Below are 20,880 nucleotides of genomic sequence, written 5' to 3' on the forward strand. Positions count from 1 at the left end.
GATTTCTGATGATAGTCTCTCGAGGGCTTCACATCCCAGGACCTGTCCTCTGGTCAAGAATTAAGATAGTTCTCTCTCAAGGTCCAGTCAATAGCACTTGTGCAGCGGAGTTTTCACTGCTGTTCTGTATGCATGTCATGCCACAGGAGCGGAGTGCACTGCCAGTTCAGAAGCAAATTCAAACTAGAATCTCTAGCTGTACTTCCTTTGGGATAACAATCTACACCACTGGCGTGGCCTGTCTAAAACAGTCTATGGTACAAACTCATCATGCATTATGGCCGTGAATCCCTTGTATTTCGGAACTCATGAGCATTCACATACTACCATTGTTTCAGGCTGCTTTGTGTTTTTGGCAATACTGACTTTGATTTTTAAAAAAATTCAATTTTTGGAGTAAATTGAGATCCTTACCTTAAGCATAGTCTCACCTTGAAACCTTGTTTAGGTGAATTCTGTTTTGTATCTCTATTTTGAATATGTTTTAACTGGCTGAGGAACAATGTGGCTTCATATAATCATGGAAGTGTAGGTTTGGAAGGGACCTCTAGAGTAATCTATTCCATCCCCTTGCACTGAGGGAGGACCAAGTATACCTACACCATCCCTGACCGATTGTTTTGTCTTAAATAAAAAAAATCTCTGATGGGGCTCTTGAGTTGCTGTTTTTGTTTCTGGACTCATGGGTTGGGATTTCTAAAGGGAACTGAGCACTGAACTCCCCTTTGAATCCTTTGAAAACTCCTCCTATGCTTTATGAGAGCATGGAGTATTGGAAGTTTCCCATGTTCTGTTCCCTTGACAGATTAAAGCTAATATGCCTTATTCTCAATCATTTTACACCCCATGTAGATACTTACACCTGTGCAAAGTGAATATAAAATGCTGCTATTCTGTAGGGTCCTTTCTGAGCCAAATTGATAAGATGAACTATCTTGTAAAGCAAACGTTTTCTTATAGTCATAAGTATGGCCCCGTTGTTTTACCAGTTGCTTTATAGTATTGGTGAGTTAATTAAAGCTAAATTATGTGCCTTATGGGAAGTATTTGACATGTTTATCTTTTCAGAGTCTGCTCCTCTTCTCCCGAATAGTATTGGAAGTGCTAGATTCCCCTATGGTACTTTCTAGTGCTCTGGGAAGGAGTTTTAAGCTTTTTTTTTTTTTTTAAAGCTTTTTAAGCTTGTTTTGCCATTACATTCCTTCACAGTTCTTTTAATTTCTAGTTAAAAATAGATTCAGCAGTATGTGGTGAGTGCCCATCTCCCCTCCTGCTCCTGTTAGCTAGATTGAGGGGTGCTGAAAATGTAATAACCACCCCATAATATCCAGATCTTCATCCGCTTAGGTCTCGCAACTTCCAGTTAGCTGTGGCACAGTGGGGGCTCCCCTGTGACAGCCCATCTCTTACCTAACCTCCTGTAGACGCACTATGAAGTTCTGTGATGCGAGTCTCAACCTAGCTAATGGGGAGGACATTTGATACACGTGGCAGAGTTAAGACCGTAGGGGTACATTTTGGATATCTAATTACAAAACCTCAGTATCTAAAGAGACCATTGGTATTCTTCCCCTTTTAAAATGGGAGTCAGTAGTTTTGGGTTCATACTGCTTCTGCTGTTTGGAGTAACCAGTATATTCATTACAAGGGCACATTATATAAAAAATATTTCATTCCTTCTATAACTTGTGTTTTATTTTCAGGCTTCATAGAGCCCAGTGTGCAATTAAACAGACTCAGGTAACTGTTCAGAAAATAGGAAGGGAGATTGAAGAAAAACTGAGACTTACATCCACAAGCAATGAACTGGTAGGCTTTGACATTCAACTTTGAAATCTTACTCTTGCAGACTTCCTTAAAAGAATGCAGTTAAATGATGCCCAATGGACACAAGCGTCTTTTAAAACTTCAATATAAAACACCCTTTACATTTAATATCAGCTATTTTGAATGGAAACTTATCTGGAAAGTGCAATGTATTGGATTTTGCATTACATCTACATAACCGAGAAGGGGGGGGATTAATAGGTCACCTACTATTTTACATTGCTAATGCGTAAACATCAACTGTATAATGAATACAAAACATTTGCCAGCAAAAATAAAATGTTAGAGATTGGGATTAATGATCTACCAGTGGAAAAAAAGTGTGGTGGTTTCTAGTTGTTTGGGTTGAGTCTAATAATTGTACTACTTTGCAGCCCAGTCTTTTGGGCTCAGCGCAATGCGGGTAACAACTTCTCAGACACACAAATGACACAGCCATTATAAATATTTACTATGATTCAGTTATAGCTTTGTATTCTTGTCCTCTCACTGGCTTTTAGAGAGAAGCAACATATTAGCATTAGTTTCTCTCACAGAAGAGCTGAGCTCAGTTCAGAGCTGTGAGCTAGTATAGCCAAAACTGTTCATGGTAACTTCATTTAGAAATTTTTATTGGCATCCATTGGCAGGCTTCTGGCGCCTTGTATCCATTTGAAAAAAAAAAAGCCAATCATTTTGTGATGTGCTAGGTCCTGGACTGAGAATACTGAACTAATTTCAGTAAGTGTCTCAAACTAGGCAAAGGTTTTGACAAAATATGGAATATCCATGTTTAATCCTGTTAACTATAGAGTGGGTGAAAAGTAATTATTCATTTTACTCACGTGACAAACCTTTAGATCCAAAGATTTGATGTATATTTTGATGAGTGGCTCTTTCAAAATTTGGTTCATTGTCTTTAGTACTGATTCATAGATTCATAGATATTTAGGTCAGAAGGGACCATTATGATCATCTAGTCTGACCTCCTGCACAACACAGGCCACAGAGTTTCACCCACCACTCCTACAAAAAAACCCCTCACACCTATATGTGCTACTGAAGTCCTCAAATCGTAGTTTAAACACTTCAAGGAGCAGAGAATCCTCCAGCAAGTGACCCGTGCCCCATGCTACAGAGGAAGGCGAAAAACCTCCAGGGCCTCTTCCAGTCTGCCCTGGAGGAAAATTCCTTCCCGACCCCAAATATGGCGATCAGCTAAACCCTGAGCATATGGGCAAGATTCATCAGCCAGATACTACAGAAAATTCTTTCCTGGGTAACTCGGATCTCACCCCATCTAATAGCCCATCACAGGCCATTGGGCCTATTTACCATGAATATTTAATTACCAAAACCATGTTATCCCATCATACCATCTCCTCCATAAACTTATCAAGTTTAATCTTAAAGCCAGATAGATCTTTTGCCCCCACTGCTTCCCTTGGAAGGCTATTCGAAAACTTCACTCCTCTGATAGTTAAAAACCTTCATCTAATTTCTAGTCTAAATTTCCTAGTGGCCAGTTTATATCCATTTGTTCTTGTGTCCACATTGGTACTGAGCTTAAATAATTCCTCTCCCTCTCTGGTATTTATCCCTCTGATATATTTATAGAGAGCAATCATATTTCCCCTCAACCTTCTTTTAGTTAGGCTAAACAAGCCAAGCTCCCTGAGTCTCCTTTCATAAGACAATTTTTCCATTCCTCGGATCATCCTAGTAGCCCTTCTCTGTACCTGTTCCAGTTTGAATTCATCCTTCTTAAACATGGGAGACCAGAACTGCACACAGTATTCCAGGTGAGGTCTCACCAGTGCCTTCTATAACGGTACTAAAACCTCCTTATCCCTACTGGAAATACCTCTCCTGATGCATCCCAAGACCGCATTAGCTTTTTCACAGCCATATCACATTGGCGGCTCATAGTCATCCTATGATCAACCAATACTCCAAGGTCCTTTTCCTCCTCCGTTACTTCTAATTGATGCGTCCCTAGCTTATAACTAAAATTCTCGTTGTTAATCCCTAAATGCATGACCTTACACTTCTCACTATTAAATTTCATCCTATTACTATTACTCCAGTTTACAAGGTCATCCAGATCCTCCTGTAGGGTATCCCTGTCCTTCTCTAAATTGGCAGTACCTCCCAGCTTTGTATCATCCGCAAACTTTATTAGCACATTCCCACTTTTTGTGCCAAGGTCAGTAATAAAAAGATCGGTCCCAGAACCGATCTTTGAGGAACTCCACTGGTAACCTCCCTCCAGCCTGACAGTTCACCTTTCAGTAGGACCCGTTGTAGTCTCCCCTTTAACCAATTCCTTATCCACCTTTCAGTTTTCCTATTGATCCCCATCTTATCCAATTTAATAATTCCCCATGTGGCACGGTATCAAATGTCTTACTAAAATCTAGGTAAATTAGATCCACTGCGTTTCCTTTGTGTAGAAAATCTGTTACTTTCTCAAAGAAGGAGATCAGGTTGCTTTGGCACGATCTACCTTTTGTAAAACCATGTTGTATTTTGTCCCATTTACCATTGACTTCACTGTCCTTAACTACCTTCTCCTTCAAAAATTTTTTCCAAGACCTTGCATGCTACAGATGTGAAACTAACAGACCTATAATTACCCGGATCACTTTTTTTCCCTTTCTTAAAAATAGGAACTATGTTAGCAATTCTTCAGTCATACAGTACAACCCCTGAGTTTACAGATTCATTAAATTCTTGCTAATGGGCTTGCAATTTCTTGTGCCAATTCCTTTAATATTCTTGGATGAAGATTATCTGGGCCCCCCGATTTAGTTCCATTAAGCTGTTTGAGTTTCGCTTCTACCTCAAATATGGTAATGTCTACCTCCATATCCTCATTCCCATTTGTCATGCTACCATTATCCCTAAGATCCTCTTTAGTCTTATTAAAGACTGAGGCAAAGTATTTGTTTAGATATTGGGCCATGCCTAGATTATCCTTGACCTCCACTCCATCCTCAGTGTTTAGCGGTTCCACTTCTTTTTTCTTTGTTTTCTTCTTATTTATATATTTATATATATAGAACCTTTTACTACTGGTTTTAATTCCCTTTGCAAGGTCCAACTCTACTTGACTTTTAGCCTGTCTCACTTTATCCCTACATGTTCTGACCTCAATAAGGTAGCTTTCCTTGCGGATCTCTCCCTTCTTCCACTCCCTATATGCTTTTTGCTTTTTCTTAATCACCTCTCTGAGATGCTTGCTCATCCAGCTTGGTCTACAACTCCTGCCTATGAATTTTTTCCCCTTACTTGGGATGCAGGCTTCCGATAGCTTCTGCAGCTTTGATTTAAAATAATCCCAGGCCGCCTCTACCTTTAGATCCATAAATTCTTCAGTCCAATCCACTTCCCTAACTAATTTCCTTAATTTTTGAAAGTTAGCCCTTTTGAAATCAAAAACCCTAGTTGCGGATTTATTTTTGTTAATCCTTCCGTTCAGTTTGAACTGAATTAGCTCATGATCACTTGAGCCAAGATTATCCCCTACAACCATTTCTTCTATGAGGTCCTCACTACTCACCAAAACCAAATCTAAAATGGCATCCCCTCTAGTCGGTTCAGCAACTACTTGCTGAAGGAATCCATCAGCTATCGCATCTAGGAAAATCTGAGCCCTATTATTACTAGCACTCATCCTCCAGTCTATATCTGGGAAGTTAGTCTCCCGTGATCACACAGTTTCCATTAGTATTTACTTTATTAAAAACATTAAAAAGGGCTCTATCCATATCCAAATTAGATCCCGGCGGTCTATAGCACATCCCAAGCACTATCCCAGGGGAGGCTCTAATAGTTTTCTTCCCCAATTTAATTTTTGCCCAGACAGACTCAGTCATATCCATTTCATCGCTTCTTATTTCTTTACATTCTATCTCACCATTGACATACAGTGCTACTCCACCACCTTTACCTTTATTTCAGGCTTTCCTAAACAGCACATACCCTTCAATACCTGTAGTCCAGTCATGACTACTATTCCACCGTGTTTCTGTTATCCCTATAATATCTGGTTTCACTTCCTGCACCAGTAGCTCTAGTTCCTCCATTTTGTTACTAGGCTCCTCGCATTAGTGTACAAACATCTTAATTTTTGCTGTTTGGCCTCGTACTCGCATTCTGTACCCTATTAGGCATGGTCATTTTACTACCAGTATAACCTATTAGACTTGTATCTATACTGCCCTTCCTCCTACCCACGGTTGTATCCACTCTTACTTTATTTTCTTTCCTCTGAATGCTAAATTTTGGCGTGGAGATTACCTGGACATCTCCCAACCATCTCCCCCTAATTCCTAGTTTAAAGCTCTCTTAATCAGTTGTGCCAGCCTCCATCCTAGAAGTCTTTCCTTCCCTACTCAGATGAAGTCCATCCTGAGAGAACTGTCCTCTATCCATGAATGCCTCCCAGTGGCCATACATCCCAAAGCCCTCCTTATAGCACCACTGCCTAAGCCATCTGTTGATAGTCATAATCTTGTCACACCTTTGTTGCCCTTCTTTAGTGGGATTCTGCTTGTTCCTAGAGATCACCTGAGCCTCAATTTCCTTAAGCGTCTTCCCCAGCCTAGCACAGTCTCCCTTAATACTTTCCAGCGAGAATCTAGCCGTATCATTTGTTCCCACATGAAGGATAATTAGGGGATTCTTTCCCGTGCCCTTTAGAATCCTTTTTCAACCTCAGGTCTACATCCCGTATCTTAGCACCTGGAAGACAGCACACCCTCCTATTCTCTGGATCAGCTCTGGTTACAGGCCTATCTATTCTTCTCAGTAAAGAGTCCCCAATCACATAGACCTGTCTTTTCCTAGTGATGGTGCTTTTCTCTAGTCTATCCCCTGTTCCCTCTGGCTGCAAGTTCTTTCCATTCCTCTTCTCCCTTGTAATCCTCTTTAACCCATCCTGTGTCCTCCTGGGGCTCATATTTGGTGTAATCTCCATTAACTCTTCCCCTTTTCCTATAGGACTAGCCGCTCTTCTTTTCTTCCTTGCCCTTCCACCTTCAGTGACTACCTGCTGAGCCCCTTCTTCATTTTCCAACTCTGCATACCTATTCTTAAGCTCTATTTCTCCTTCACTAGCCCGTCTTTTTTCCTCTGCCTGGTTCTTTTAGTCACATGCTTTCACTGACCACTTTCCTCACCCAGTCTCCCCTCAGAATTCCCCAGTCCTGCTTCCATCTGCAAGTCTGAGCTTTTCCCTTCAGATACCTCATGTTTGCTCCATAATCTGCTCAAACCCCTTCCTAAACTCTACCAGACTTTCCACCTGCATCTCCGAACCTTGGATCTTTTCCTCCATCAGCTCTATCAGATGGCATTTCATACAGACAAAACTCTTACCAGGTGCCCCCTCCAGGATCATATACATACCACAGCTTCCACATCCAGTCATCTTCATTGTGTCTTCCGCTACATGGGTCACTCCCACTGCTACCTCTGTATCTGTCATTGCCTTTCCACCTAAATCCTGTTAATCTGGGAAACACAAACCACACCAAAACACCACCACCCACAGCAAACAACAAGCACCACAAGACAAACTCCCACTCAAACTCCCCTGTTTACAGCTCTGTTTGCTAGCTCCTGTGCCACTGCAGCTGTCTGTGCCACTGCCTGACTGGCTGCTACCTTTTAGGACCCCTAGTCAGAGAAGCTCCGCCCCCTAATCAGGGCTCAGCTTCAGATGTGCAGTGTTTCTAGCTGTCTTTCCATATGCCGTATGTACAGATATATTCCCTACAGGTACAGATACTACTGTGCAAAGACGTATATAAAATATATATACTAGACCCAGTCAAAATGCTGCAGCTTCCCAACAGACTTGCGTGTTACATCAGACAAAGCCAGACTTGATAGGCTAGTTTCTGGGAAATGATGCTCTCTCCATTGATACCTTTTCCTCTGCTGCCCTCGAAGCATATTATTGTGTGCATGTTCCCATTAAAAAAAATCAATAACTGAAAATCCTATTTGTAACTATAATTTAGGCATGGTTTCTTGGCAACTGGTTAGCCCAACCTTTGGTGCTGCCAGGGAATGCACATAACTGAATCGGTTACTGTGTTTAATTCAGGTAATCCTTTTGGTATATTTTGTTAATCTTCTTCTTTTTTAATAGAAAAAAAAGAGTGAGTGTTTACAGTTGAAGATTTTGGTGCTTCGGCATGAGCTGGAGAGGCAGAAGAAGGCACTGGGTCGAGAGGTGGCCTTATTGCATAAGAAACAAAATATGTTACTTGACAAAGGTGAGTGCAGAATGAAAGGAATTTTCCAGTGCCAATATTCACAGCTCCCTATCCAAAAGGCCAAGTAGCCTGCTTTGAGAGCATGAAAACTACTACAAAAGTGATATAGCTTCAAGTCAGCGGCACTGCTATGGGTAGCCGCATGGCCCCACAGTATGCTAACATTTTTATGGCTGACTTAAAACAAAGCTTCCTTAGTTCTCGTCCCCTAACACTCCTACTCTACTTGCGCTACATTGATGACATCTTCATCATCTGGACCCATGGAAAAGAAACCCTTGAGGAATTCCACCATGATTTCAACAGTTTCCATCCCACCATCAACCTCAACCTAGACCAATCCACACAAGCGGTCCATTTCCTGGACACTACCGTGCTAATAAGCGAAGTTTACATAAACACCGCGCTATACTGGAAACCTACTGACCACTATACCTACCTATATGCCTCCAGCTTCCATCCAGGACACACCACGCGATCCATTGTCTACAGCCAAGCTCTAAGATACAACCACATTTGCTCCAATCCCTCAGACAGAGACAAACACTTACAAGATCTCTATTAAGCATTCTTAAAACTACAATACCCACCTGCTGAAGTGAAGAAACAGATAGACAGAGCCAGAAGAGTACCCAGAAGTCACCTACTACAGGACAGGCCCAACAAAGAAAATAACAGAACACCACTAGCTGTCACCTTGAGCCCCCAGCTAAAACCTCTCCAGCGCATCATCACAGATTTACAGCCTATCCTGAAAAATGATCCCTCACTCACAGATCTTGGGAGACAGACCAGTCCTCGCTTACAAATAGCCCCCCCCCTAACCTGAAGTAAATACTCTCCAGCAACCACACACCAAAAACACTAACCCAGGAACCTATCCTTGCAACAAAGCCAGATGCCAACTCTGTCCACATATTTATTCAAGTGACACCATCATAGGACCTAATTACATTAGCCACGCCATCTGGGGCTCGTTCACCTGCACATCTACCAATGTGATATATGCCATCATGTGCCAGCAATGCCCCTCTGCCATGTACATTGGCCAAACCGGACAGTCTCTACGCAAAAGAATAAATGGACACAAATCTGACATCAGGAATCATAACATTCAAAAACTGGTAGAAGAACACTTCAACCTCTCTGGCCACTCAGTAAAAGATTTAAGGGTGCCGATTTTGCAACAGAAAAGCTTCAAAAACAGACTCCAGCAGGAAACTGCTGAACTTGAATTAATATGCAAACTAGATACCATTTACTTGGGTTTGAATAGAGACTGGGAGTGGCTGGGTCATTGCACATATTTAATCTATTTCCCTAAGTTAAGTATCCTCACACCTTCTTGACAACCGTCTAAATGGGCCATCCTGATTATCACTGCAAAAGTTGTTTTTTTTCCTCCTGCTGATAATAGCTCATCTTAATTAGCCTCTCAGAGTTTGTATGGCAACTTCCAACTTATCTGTATGTGTATATATATATTTCTTCTTACTATATGTTCCATTCTATGCATCTGATGAAGTGGGCTGTAGCCCACGAAAGCTTATGCTCTAATAAAATTGTTAGTCTCTAAGGTGCCACAAGTATTCCTGTTCTTTTTGCGGATACAGACTAACACTGCTGCTACTCTGAAACACTTCATCTTGTATACGTAGCTGGATTCCCACTTTAAAGTTTTCAGCCATATGTGACATCTTGAGTCCAAAAGGCTTGCACTTAGCCTGTGCAAGCTCTGTATTAAAAGAATTATCAAGTCACAGCATACCAGAGTGATATTAGAAGATGCAAGTGAAATGACATCAAAAATACTTGTCTGATATCAATCAGGCCTAACAGTTAAAAACACATAAGATTGCTGTATGTGGAGGTAACACCAAGAAAGTTATAGAACTGGAAGGGACCTCAAGAGGTCATCTAGTCTAGTCCCCTGCACTCGTGGCAGGACTAATGATCTAGACCATTCCTGACAAGTGGTTGTCTAACCTGCTCTTAAGTCTCCAATGATGGAGATTCCACAACCTCCCTAGGCAATTTATTCCAGTGCTTAACCACTCTACAGTTAGGAAGTTTTTCCTAATGTCCAACCTAAACCTCCCTTGCTGCAATTTAAGCCCGTTGCTTCTTGTCCTATCCTGAGAGATTAAGAAAAAATGATTTTTTCTTCCTCCTACTTGTAACAACCTTTACATACTTAAACTGTTATGTCCCCTCTCAGTAGTCTCTTTTTTCCAGACTAAACAAACCCAATTTTTTTTTCAATTTTCCCTCATAGGTCATTTTCTAGGTCTTTAATTTTTGTTGCTCTTCTCTGGACTCTCTCCAATTTGTCCACATCCTTCCTGAAATGTGGGGCCCAGAACTGGACACACTACTTCTGTTGAGGCCTGAGTAGAGCGGAAGAATTACTTCTCATGTCTTGCTTTCAACACTCCTGCTAATACATCCCAGAATATTTGCTTTGTTTGCAACAGCTTTACACTGACTCATATTTAGCTTGTCGTCCACTATGACCCCTCAGATCCCTTTCCACAGTACTCCTTCCTAGGCAGTAATTTCCCATTTTATATGTGTGCAACTGATTTGTTCCTTCCTTAATGGAGTACTTTACATTTGTCCTTATTGAATTTCATCCTGTTTACCTCAGATCATTTCTCCAGTTTGTCGAGATCATTTTGAATTTTAATCCTATCCTCCAAAGCACTTGCAACTCCTCCCAGCTTGGAATTGTCTGCACACTTTTTACTGTGTATGCCATTATCTTAAATCTTTGATGAAGATATTGAACAGAACAGCATGACTGAACCACTGATAAATACTCTCTGGGAACAGTTTTCCAACCACTTTTGCACCCACCTTATAGTAGCTCCATTTAGTTTGCATTTCCCTAATTTATTTTTGAGAAGGTCATGCAAGACCGTATCAAAAGCTTTACTAAAGTCAAGATATAGCACATCTACTGCTTTCCCCTCCATCCACAAGGCTTGTTACCCGGTCTAAAAAAGCTATCAGGTTGGTTTGACATGATTTGTTTTTGACAAATCCATGCTGACTGTTACTTATCACCTTATTATCTTTTAGATGTTTGCAAATTGATTGCTTAATTATTTGCTCCATTATCTTTTCGGGTACAGAAGTTAACCTGACTGATCTGTAATTCCCTGAGTTGTCCTTATTTCCCTTTTTATAGATGGGCACCATATTTGCCCTTTTCCAGTCTTCTGGAATCTCTCCCATCTTCCATGACTTTTCAGATATAATTGCTAATGGCTCAGATATCTCCTCAGTCAGCTCCTTGACTATTCTGGGATGCATTTCATCAGGCCCTGGTGACTTGAAGACATCTAATTTGTCCAACTTACTTTTAACTTGTTTTCCCTATTTTAGCCTCTTCTGATCCTACCTTATTTTCACTGGCATTCACTATGCTGGACATCCAATCACCACCAACCTTCTTGGTGAAAACTGAAACAAAAGTCATTAAGCACCTCCTGCCATTTCCACATTTTCTGTTCTTATTCTCTCCCCCCCCCCCATTGAGTAACAGGGCTACCCTGTCCTTAGCTCCATGCTTAATCCAAGCAGTTGGCAATATCCGACATATACTAAAGCAACGTCACAACACAGTAAGTGATGGTGTAATAATAACACACCTCAAATTAAATTAGTCAAGGATGAGGGATTATTACTAACATTGCAATAATGCCTAGGTTTCACATTATAGAGCCAGACCCCATTCTACTAGGCACAGTACAAAAACAGTCCCTACCCCAAGAAGCTTACTGCCTAAGTAAATGCTTTAACACTCAGTCTGTTGGTACAGAATAAAGCATATTGTTAATATACTATATTAACACGAAGTGCTGATCTCTTTTTTTAAAGATCATCTATGGACTGAGCACCACAAATAAAATAGTTTTGATTTGAGCATGGGACTTTACAGTAGATTGAAAAATAGGACATTCAAAGAATATTGATACTCTAAAAATAGAGGGGTGTGTCATGGTAACTCTTATCCTTAACTCTACTCTTTTATCCTTAACTTTAACAGTAGAAATAATTGAGCTACTTTGTCTGCATACCTCCTGTAACTATGGAGATTGGGGTGGGCAGGTGTCAAAGGAGAACTAGGCTTTGCCACTGGCTGTATTTGGTTGGTGTACAGTGTGTGTGGACTGAATTTCTCCCTTTACTGGGAGGGAGGTGTGGTTTTTACAGCTATTCACTCTATTCCCTCATATGGCTGCATACTGTGGAGAACGTGCCTAATGGTAACTGAAGAAATTTGTGTACCCAAGCTTGTATCTAATTTTCAGAAGTGTTCCAGTATTGAAGCTTGAGTCAGTTCACTGGATATACAATGCTGTTAAATGGTTTTTAATCATTTGTCTTCTCTAGGAAATGCATTTGAGACTGAATACCAGAGGCTTCAAATGCATAAAGAATCCCTGCATGAGTTGAGAAAAGAATGCACTGCTAAGAGGTAAAGGCACCCATGATTCCATTCATCTTTTTAATCTGTAATTGGAAAGAGGCTCTTGTGATTTAAGGCATTTGGACTAGAATCACAAAATCATCTCCCTCAGTTCTTGTGTGACCTTGGGCAAGTCACTGAATCTCTGCGTCAGTTTCCTCATCTGTAAAATATGTAACTCTGCTCCCTTCTCCTGTCTTGTTTAGCTTGTAAACGCTCTGGGACGGGGATTGTGTGTGTATACAGAGCATAAGATGATGGGGCCTTTTGGTGCAATTGTAATATAAATAATTGCTTTATAACACTTAAAACTGGTCTCTCAAAATTGAAAAGGGTGCAAGCAGTACGTCAGCATGACTGAAAATTACAGGCCAGTATTGCTTTCTGTCATTATCTTCCCAACTGCAAAGTTATCTGGGGCTTGCTTTTTTGAAAAGGGGGTAGGGAGATGTGATTCCTGGGAATGGTGGGGGTTGATAGTGCAAAGACTTTGAGGTCACTAATGATCTTGGTTTTTCTCTCCCTAAAGAGAACTGTTCTTGAAGACCAATGCACAGCTGACCATTCGATGCAGGCAGTTGTTGTCAGAGCTTTCCTATATTTACTCTATTGATTTGGTAAGTTTCTAACTCCTTAAGAAAGCTGCTGAATTAGAGTGAACTTTGTCTGCCAGATGTGCGCTCTAGCTGCCTTCAGAGTAAAATGCTTCTCTCTTCCACACTGAGCTCCATGCGGATGTAAATTTCTCTCCTGTTTCTTTTCTGATGTTTCTTACTTTAAATCTGACAGTGAGCTTGTCTGGCAGGGACTTCATCTACTCTGGTGTTCCTACTCCTCTCTCTGTCACTGGGGTTCCAATTTGGTAATGTTTGCCACAGAACTTCTCCCTATTCTCCTCACACATCCCAGCCTGCCCCTGCTCTCCCTGTCTTCCCTTGTCTTGCTGCAGCAATTTCTTTGGGAATTGTTACCACCACTGTAGTCAGGCAAATGAGTCCAAAGAAGGCCTGGGGCTGCTTGGACTGTCACCGTGTCGTCATTCACACTGAATTATTTATCTAACTTAGATCGTAAATGACACAAGGAAAGGACCCTATTGTGCTGCACTGTAACAAGATACTGCTGCCACCACATGGTAACTTAAACTTGAACCTCTTGTGGTGGCATATGAAATGGCAAGTAAAGCGGATAGTAAGAGCACAATAAAGTAGCTAATAATCTTACCAGACTTCACTAACTTAGCTAAACTTTTAGCATACGAGGCAAAAAAAAATGCTCATCAGAAGATTGAGGTCCAACATTCTTTGCTCAACATAAGTTTAAGATTTTGGAAGTTCTGTTGGATGAAAGTGAATCCATTCCTGTTTGAGAGTTAGTCTTCTCGAAATATTTTAAATTTAATGTTGAGTGAGACATTACTCTGAATTTTATTTAACTTTGAATTTTTCATCTATGTTAACTGATGCTTTACAAAGTCTGTGGTCTGATTTTAACATGCCTCTAAGTTTTTTGCTTGGAATTTGCAACTTCTGTCTTATTTTTAAATGTACTATGTCCGAGTCTCATTTTCTGCTGTTCAAATCCATAGAACGATCAAAAGGATTACTTTGTCTGCGGAGTCAAGCTGCCTAATTCTGAAGACTTTCAAGGTAGCTGGCTGTTTCTTTCATTTAGTACCTAGAGTTGTGATGTTACTTTAACATCTCATAGGGCAGACTTACCATTTTAGGAGCCACAGTCCACTTTTGGAGACTGCTTGTCTAAATTTTTTTCAATCAGACAGTTCTAATTTTCAATCCTTGTTCGCCTTCGAGTTGAACTAGCTGGGACTTTGATTAAACATTTGTCACTGAAAAAGCTGATTTGTTACAACCAAACTGTTTTTGTGGGAAAGGGCTGATTCGAGTGAATTTCTTGACTTAGAACAAATGTTGAAAAACTTTCAGAATTGTCAAACATACCATTTCATCATTTTCTAAATAAATTTGTGGGTGGGGTTTTTTGTTTTTTTGGTTCAAAACAACTTTTTAATTAAATTTCAAAACTGTATTTTTAAAAACTAAAAACAATAAAGGGTGACATCTAAATGTTTCAAAATCTCGAAATGAAAAATCAGTCTGATCAAAATATAATCTATTTTGCCAAAATTTGAGGTTTTGTACTGGATAAACAACTTTCCACTGAAATTCTATTCATGATGAAGACTGAATGGTGACATCATTTTGAAGATTATCTTTTTATCACAGTTGCCAACTTTCATGTGGTAAATAAGCACCCCGACTTTCACAATAAACCAAAAATCAAGCTAATCCCATTTCAAAACGAGGCCAAAACAAGCCAATCCCTAAGAACCCCAACACTCTGACAAGATCCCCCTGGTGTGCAGTCTGGGACTGTGGTGGGCCCGCAGTGCACCCCGACTCTTCCCCTGCCTTGCCCCTGCTTGCTGGGAGCCAATCAAAGAATAAAAAGAAGTAACAAGCTACAACAAGCCAAAAACTAGCCAACAAGCAACTCTTAAGCCAAAAACAAGCCCAATTTCTGGGTTTTTTCCCCCCACGGGTTTGTTATGTCTGCTTTTTATGCTTTTACACCCCAGTAATCTCCTATAAAACTAACTCCACCTCTGATTTCTGCTGGAGACACAAATAGTGCACAACAGTCCTTCTGGGACTTCCCACAGACTCAAATGTCACCACAGCCCCAGTCTTGCAGAAAACTTTGGACATTATTGGGTAAAGACCAATCCATTGCTATGAGCTGCTTCTCTCCAAGCCTCCACATTCTGAAAGAATATTTTAAACAGAACAATATCTAGTTGTGGTATTTAATAGGTGCCAGGAAATGCTTCAGACCTTGAGCGATTAAAACCCAACCCCCTGTGAGGCACAAAACGGAGCAAATCACACTTTTAATCAGGCAAAAATAGCTAACTTGAGTTACTCACAACATGCAATAAACAGATAAACCTATAAGGAAATGTTATTTTTGGCTCATGGAGGTGCTGAAATACTACTGTGATGGGGACATGTACAAGAAATTGGATTCTGAGCTAAATTACATGACACCATATGTTCTGGTTAATCCTTATATACTGACTAACCTCTTTGTGCATACCCACACAAATATTTTAGCTCTAGATTTCAATATGTTTATCTATTTAAAAAAACATTCTAGCTTGCTGTGTATCTATTCATATAAACAATATTACACCAAATAGGCTTCATCAAATGCATACATTCCTATCTTGTTACGGCAATGCTATTTCAGTTGCCTTATAGCAATATTTATAATATATCGTAAGTGCATCTGCAGATGTTCTGTATGGCATGTGTTTTTTGTCTTTGTATGCCTGCCTCTAACACCTGTAAGCAAACTTGTGCAGTTATCTATACGAGTATTTGAAAATTAGAATGACTAAATTAATAATTACATTTAGGAACTCAGAGTAACAGCCGTGTTAGTCTGTATTCGCAAAAAGAAAAGGAGTACTTGTGGCACCTTAGAGACTAACCAATTTATTTGAGCATGAGCTTTCGTGAGCTACAGCTCACTTCATCGGATGCATACTGTGGAAACTGCAGAAGACATTATATACACAGGGACCATGAAAGAATACCTCCTCCCACCCCACTCTCCTGCTGGTAATAGCTTATCTAAAGTGATCATCAAGTTGGGCCATTTCCAGCACAAATCCAGGTTTTCTCACCCTCCGCCCCCCCACACACAAACTCACTCTCCTGCTGGTAATAGCCCATCCAAAGTGACCACTCTCTTCACAATGTGTATGATAATCAAGGTGGGCCATTTCCTGCACACTTTAGATCACTTTAGATAAGCTATTACCAGCAGGAGAGTGGGGTGGGAGGAGGTATTGTTTCATGGTCTCTGTGTATATGTCTTCTGCAGTTTCCACAGTATACATCCGATGAAGTGAGCTGTAGCTCACGAAAGCTTATGCTCAAATAAATTCCTTAGTCTCTAAGGTGCCACAAGTACTCCTTTTCTATTTAGGAACTCTTGCCTCTCAGCCTTTTGTTCAGTCTGGTAGGGGTGTTGCCTCAGGAAAATAAAAACATGAATTCAAGTAATAAACATAAGCTTGGCCATAGTGGGTCAGACCAGTGGTCCATCTAACCCAGTATTCTGTCTTCTGACAGCAGCCAGTGCCAGATGCTTCAGAGGGAGTGAGCAGAATAGGGCAATTCATTGAGTGATCCATCCCCTCTTGCCCAGTCCCAGCATCTGGCAGCCTACGTTTAGGGACACTCAGGGCATGGTTTTGCATCCCTATCCATCCTGGCTAATAGCCATTGATGGGCGTATCCTCCACGAACTTATCTAATTATTCTTATAACCTAGTTATGCTTTTAGCCTTCACTACATCCTCTGGCAATGAGTTCACAGATTGACTGTATGTTGTGTGGAAAAACTACTTCCTTAAGTAGTCTCTATGGGTGCATGCATGTTAGTCAGTCTTGTGCCCCATGCCATCGTGTTATAACACTGCATGGGCAAACCACCCTCAGTTCCTTCTTTACTGCAAAGCTTCATAGCAGAGAACGAGGCTGCCTAATGTATGCATCGGCTGAAGGGACATTTCTAATAGCAGTGTCCGATCAAAGGCGTGGTAGCAAACCTAGAGTGGCGCACCCATGGGGGGGGGGACAACTGAAACCACAGTTACTGCACAGAGTGAGTAACTGTTTCTTCCTTTTCGTTTGTATCTGCTGCAATGATCGACACCCTCCAACAACACACCTTTCAAGATCCATGGACCCTACACAGGCCTATCACAACATGTGGTAAATCTCATCCAGTGCACTAAATGCCGCAATAACTATGTGGGTGAAACCTGACAATCACTCCACTCTCGAACTGTCAGAGTTTGTCTTTAAATCATTTTCCTGTATCACTTGTGGGTGAACACTTTCACAAAGAGGTCAGATGTAGAGTGCTCGATCAGTCCTCATTCTCAAAGGAAACCTTCACAATGCTCTCAAAAGATGAGCATGGGAGCTTAAATTCATAACTCTCTGCTAGACACTAAAAATCATGGACTGAACAGAGATTCTGGATTTATGGCTTATTACAACAATCTGTTACCTGCTAACCCCCTCTTGAAGTCCTGTGGCTGCGGAGGTGTTAATGGGCCACTCTATTTTGAATGGTCCCTTAGAATATGGTCCCTAACTGCTTATGCTAAACAATCTGTTCTACCTTGCATTTAGCTGTGATCTTCAGAGTACCTTTCCCAAACCTGAAAGAGAGCTCTGTGTCGCTCGAAAGCTTGTCTTTCTCACCAACAGTAGTTCACCCACCGTATCTCTCTAATATCCTGGGACTGACTTGGCTACAACTACACTACATACATCTTATAATTCTGTTCTTTAATATAGTTTCAACCAATTGACCTAGTATTGAAGTTAGGCTGACTAGTCTGTAATTGCCAGGGTCACCTCTAGAGTCTTCTTTAAAAACTGGCATCCAGTCATTTGGTACAGAGGCTAATTTAAGTAATAGGTTACATAACACAGGTGGCAGTTCTGCAATTTCATATCTGAGTTCCTTCAGAACTCCATTGACACCTCGGTGGGGGACAATTCCTCACATTTGCCTCCTAAAAAGAATGGCTCAGGTGTGGGAACGTCCCTCACATCTTCTGCAGTGAAGTTGGGTGCAAAGTATTAATTTAACTTCTCCATAGTGGTCTTGACTTCCTTGAGTGCTCCTTTGAGCACCTTGATTGTCCAGTGGCCCCACTGGTTGTTTGGCAGGCTTCCTGCTTCTGATGTACTTAATTTTTTTTGGCCTCTTTTGGTAGTTGCTCTTCAAATTCTTAATTTGCCCTGCTTAATTATACTTTTACACCTGCCTGAGTTTATGCTCCTTTTTATTTTCCTTGACTTGCAATTTTTAAAGGATGACATTTTGCCTCTAATGGCCTCTTTTACTCTGTTTAGCCATGGTGGCAATTTTTGATCCTCTTACTATTTTTTATTTATTTATGTGGGATATACATTTAATTTGAGCTTCTATTATAGTGCTCCTGGCTTCTTTGGTGGTATTCCCCCTCACAGGGATGTTAAATCCAATTCCATTATGGTTGTTATGTTGTCACTTGTCCATGACAAATATCCATGATAAAATCGTAGCCTTAGTCATAACTTATTGGTGCTATCCTGAGAGACTGAGTCCTTTCAAGTTTGTCACAAGGAATTAGTCAGCCTGTCCTGCGGCATACTACAGACTGTGTGAGTGGAAAAAATGAAATATTGATATTTTTTAACTTGGGAAATATTGTTTATCTGATTTCTTGCATGTTAGCATAGTGTGTTAGTGGACAGTTAGGTTAAAAATAAAGTCTGAAGTCCATAACATTAGAGTTCTACTGTAATGAGACCCACGTTTGCTGCAGAGTTGAATCCCTTTGTACAGAATAATTCCTTGGAATGGGTGGTGTTTTTAAATCTGTGTCATGAATTGCCTTACTGAGAGCAAGGTATGATTTCATAGATGTCAGAGGACATAAAATTAGTGTTTTTTCCTTCCTTGTTCAGGTCCTCGTGTATTTCAGTTAGGGTCACTAGAATTTCTGTTGTCATTGGAAGGGATTTGGGCTGGCTATATCTTCTTTCCAGCTATTCATAGATTCATGTGTGGTTTTTTTAATAAGCTAGAAAATAGGATGAAGGTATAGCATGGAAAGTTTAAAATAGCCTTCAAAAGATTAATAACTTTTTGTAGAAAAGGAGTTAGAGGGTGGGGCAGAAAAGCCGTAAATAAATCTTCACTGGAGGTAAATTAATTTTTAAATACACAATTTCAGATCTCTCCATCTGCTGAATAAATGTGAAACTTTAACCTTCTAAAACAATGGTTAAAAGTCAGTTCGTCCAATTACTGGCCAATACTAGAGTTCAGGCCCTGGGATTCAGTGTCCCTGCCCAACAGTTGGTGATCTCACTAATGCCTAAAGCAATGTAAGAATGCCCCTTCTTTCTCTGCTGTAGGTGTTAGTGAGGTCATCAGCTGCAGCCAGAGAATTGCAGACCCCTGAAGACTTGAACTCTGGCCTAGGGAGCCTTTTTTTAAAAACAAAACCCTACGCTGAAAACTATTTCCCTTGCAGTTTGAAAGTATAGGAGTAGGTCTTAAACTGCAGGCTCAAACCATCACCTCTCTGATAAAAAGAAAAGGAGTACTTGTGGCACCTTAGAGACTAACCAATTTATTTGAGCATAAGCTTTCGTGAGCTACAGCTCACTTCATCGGATGCATACTGTGGAAAGTGTAGAAGATCTTTTTATACACAAAAGCATGAAAAAATACCTCCCCCAACCCCACTCTCCTGCTGGTAATAGCTTATCTAAAGTGATCACTCTCCTTACAATGTGTATGATAATCAAGGTGGGCCATTTCCAGCACAAATCCAGGGTTTAACAAGAACGTCGGGGGGGTAGGAAAAAACAAGGGGAAATAGGTTACCTTGCATAATGACTTAGCCACTCCCAGTCTCTAGTCAAGCCTAAGTTAAAAGCTTATGCTCAAATTGGTTAGTCTCTAAGGTGCCACAAGTACTCCTTTTCTTTTTGCGAACACAGACTAACACGGCTGTTACTCTGAAACCTGTCACATCTCTGATGTCACCTTTCAACACAAGATACAAGTAATGGACGAGAGATAAGCAGATTTAAAACCAGGAGGGGTTTTTACCATTCGCATCAGAAAATAGCACCTCAACCACTATTTTTAAAAATGTTGAAACACTATATTGGAAACGCAGTACCCCTTTCTATTATTGACTGTTTAAATGTGCTATTATCGCATCGTAAACATATTAGAACCATGCATTGTAATGTGTGATAGAATAAGCTTAATAATACCACTAAGATTTCTGTAAGATGCTTGCAGTCTTATTTTATCTTTTTCATTAAGTGTGCAGCTGTTAAATCATTTAATAAATATTATTTTCATCATGTGTAAGTCTTTACTGTTTGTGTAATATGGACACCCTTCTCATGCTAAATTTTCATTAATACTCTTAAAATATTTACCATATCAGTAGAATTCAGTTGGGTAAAGAAGTTGCTTTTTCATTAACAGCAAAAGATGATGGAAGCATTGCTGTTGCCCTGGGCTACACTGCACACTTGGTCTCAATGATTTCCTTCTTTCTACAAGTGCCACTCAGGTATCCCATAATTCACAAAGGTTCCAGATCTGCAATCAAAGATAATATCAACGACAAACTGACAGAGAAAGAGCGAGAGTAAGTATGTCTTCTTCCTATGTACTTTCTAAGAAAGATGC

At 40.5% G+C, this 20,880-nt stretch overlaps 1 protein-coding gene across 4 annotated transcripts in view; it reads left to right on the forward strand.

Moving 5' to 3' along the window:
- The window catches only part of UVRAG (UV radiation resistance associated), a 149,400-nt gene that overhangs the window by 62,510 nt on the left and 66,010 nt on the right, over nucleotides 1-20,880 (forward strand). For 3 of the 4 annotated variants that reach the window (XM_074955207.1, XM_074955233.1, XM_074955223.1), the window contains 6 exons: nucleotides 1,704-1,809; nucleotides 7,967-8,093; nucleotides 12,492-12,576; nucleotides 13,097-13,184; nucleotides 14,156-14,216; nucleotides 20,674-20,839. In XM_074955207.1, the coding sequence (XP_074811308.1) occupies nucleotides 1,704-1,809; nucleotides 7,967-8,093; nucleotides 12,492-12,576; nucleotides 13,097-13,184; nucleotides 14,156-14,216; nucleotides 20,674-20,839 (633 nt within the window). The remainder of the gene's footprint in view (nucleotides 1-1,703; nucleotides 1,810-7,966; nucleotides 8,094-12,491; nucleotides 12,577-13,096; nucleotides 13,185-14,155; nucleotides 14,217-20,673; nucleotides 20,840-20,880) is intronic. The other variant, XM_074955215.1, reaches the window with a different exon arrangement.

The sequence above is a fragment of the Natator depressus genome, chromosome 1 (assembly GCF_965152275.1).
Source record: "Natator depressus isolate rNatDep1 chromosome 1, rNatDep2.hap1, whole genome shotgun sequence".
In the NCBI taxonomy this organism is placed as follows: domain Eukaryota; kingdom Metazoa; phylum Chordata; order Testudines; family Cheloniidae; genus Natator; species Natator depressus.